The 2,371-nt window shown below is 37.9% G+C and overlaps 1 protein-coding gene across 1 annotated transcript in view; it reads left to right on the top strand.

Moving 5' to 3' along the window:
• The first annotated feature begins 291 nt into the window (after positions 1–291).
• Positions 292–2,371, top strand: part of CCDC180 (coiled-coil domain containing 180) — a 24,035-nt gene continuing 21,955 nt past the window's right edge. Inside the window, exons 1-3 of the mRNA XM_010193041.1 lie at positions 292–376; positions 1,825–1,934; positions 2,031–2,159. Coding sequence (XP_010191343.1) covers positions 292–376; positions 1,825–1,934; positions 2,031–2,159 — 324 coding nt within the window. The remainder of the gene's footprint in view (positions 377–1,824; positions 1,935–2,030; positions 2,160–2,371) is intronic.

Genomic DNA, 2,371 nt, shown 5'->3' with positions numbered 1-2,371 from the left:
AATTTCCTTTTTTTTTTTTTTTCCCTCATTCTGAAAACAGCCTTGGATGAAGATTGTTACACTTGTGCCAAGTAATGTTCATTGGTTTACCTTTCTGTTCTGCTGCTTTTCCCCTGCTGTTTTTATCGATTAATTTTTTCCTAGTCTCTATTCAGTAGGTTGGAAAGAATTCTAACCATTTTGATTATGGTTCTTTGAAGGTTCACCCTTTGAATGAAATAAGGAACAGGACTATGTTTTCAATAAGGAGTGAAAGGCCCGCTTCGGTAAGGGATTCAGAAATTTCCGCTGATGACAGCCTACTATCACGTTACCAGCAGAAGTGGGTTGAAGGAACACCCTACAATGACTCCACAGGAAATTCACTGTTGTACAGGTAGAGAACAGAAGCATAAAAACTCAATCATATGTTTGTGACCATAGGTATGAAGCTGTAAGATTTGCACTGGGAGCTAGGCACTGCTGGTGTCACATTCTTGGTCACAGCAATAATGACTTGCAGTGGACTGTCTCCATGCCAGGTGTAAATTGAGTATAATGAGCTGCTGCCTGTTAAGTGCAGATTAACAGGCTAATCTTTGCAATGGCAAACGGATTGTATGGCTTTCCTTTTAAAAAGAAATTGTATGTCTTTTTTTGTTCAAAGCAATCTAGATATAAGCCCAGTCTGATTTATATTCTTGAACTGTATTTTACACTGTGTTAAAGGTTTACAAGATGATACAGTAATGATTATGTCGTGAACAAGAAAAGAAATTAGGGCGTCTATCGTTTTCACCCTAACTGTTCTGCTGAATAACTCCCTTATTCTCACTTTGTACAAGGAGAAACACAGTGCCCCAGCTGATGGGAAGAGCAGTGGGCAGACAAAGGCTATTTCTACATTTCTAGCTAGTTCTTCTGTAACAGTTCATAGATTTTTATACCTTTTAGAGATAGTATGAGACTCTTTGTAGTTTACATGTATTAAATCTAGCACTTTTTGCTTTTATGCTGTCATAGCAGATTCGAGGTTGTGATCAACCCAGCATAGATAACTACTCAGTCCAGTTAATCTCAGAAGAAGCAACATTAATTCTTGGAACCATATTCTTTAAGTTAGACTCGTGCTTATGTTTGCTTAAATGTTACATTTTGCCAATTAAATTGACTATTATACCAATTGCAGATGGCTACTCTTACATATTTAGTACAAATCAAAGCTTTATTCTCTTTCTGTTTCAGAGAAGCTAGAACAGCTCAAAAGGCTTGCATAAGTGTAGCTACAAATGCAGCAGAGGAAGTCAGAGGCCTACCTGATTTTGTTGGTAAAGTTTATTTCCCTTAGTTTCATATATTTTAGTTTGCCTTCTTAGGGGCCACCATACGTATAATGGTTTGAGCTGAACAAGGTATAAAGTCGAGCTCAGAAATGACCTGACACATTTCTGATAATGTCTAAGTAATTTTGAAGATTAAGAGTCTACTCAGAGAAAAAATGGTTGTAAAATTGTCAGTCTCTGTGTATAGGTGGTAACTCCAGTTACGATGTAAGCAGACCTCATTCTTGGACATCGCAATTTTTTGCATCGCACCTAAACTTATTTCACAGCTTCCATGTTTTTATGCTTCTGAAAATCATAAATTAATAAAATCAAGGAAATTTAAAAATACGCTTTACTATTTTTAATGTACACTTGCATAGATTTCTCTTCCTCTGGAAAGCTGTCATGCACTGTAATAGCTGCACTAACTAGAGGTCATAGCATGGATTTAGTGATTCATTGTCCATGTATTATGTATCTGCAGTTCCAAGCTATGTCATCCTTGTTTCTTTCTTGGCAGTTTCTGAGGGGACGAGGAGTAATATCTTGGAACTCCTGTCAGAACGCCGGCGAGGCCGTCATGATGAGGTGGTGACCTCAATGTATCATGAGCTTGCCTGCGTTGGCAGGGTAAGACTGGATTTTATAATCCAGATAGTCTGAAGTGCTGTACTAAGGTCAGGGCCTAATATTTAAAGGAACAGACTGACTTCTTTACCTTTTCAGGAGATGGAACCCTTTGTTTTGGAGGCTGGACAACAACTTCTGACAAAACTGGTTGAATCTGATAGAAAAACTGAACTTCTGTTTAAGAAGTTTGAGCCTGACACTGCTCTGGAAGGTTTCTTGATGGAAGTAAGGCAGCTCATGCCATTGTCTCATCTTACAGTTGTTTGTACCTGATCTGTATAACATAGCTTCTTCTGTCTTGCTGTAGTTTTAAGATATAAAGGCTTGTTTGTTGGTTTGGGGTTGGTTGGTTTTGTTTGTTTGTTTGTTTTTCCATTTAGCTTTCCAAGAGGTTGAGAGTAAATCTTTCTCACAGGATTTTGAAGAACTGTGGAATA

This window comes from Mesitornis unicolor, unplaced genomic scaffold (genome assembly GCF_000695765.1).
Source record: "Mesitornis unicolor isolate BGI_N332 unplaced genomic scaffold, ASM69576v1 scaffold36779, whole genome shotgun sequence".
NCBI lineage: Eukaryota > Metazoa > Chordata > Aves > Mesitornithiformes > Mesitornithidae > Mesitornis > Mesitornis unicolor.
This window is presented reverse-complemented; position numbering and strand designations above follow the sequence as displayed.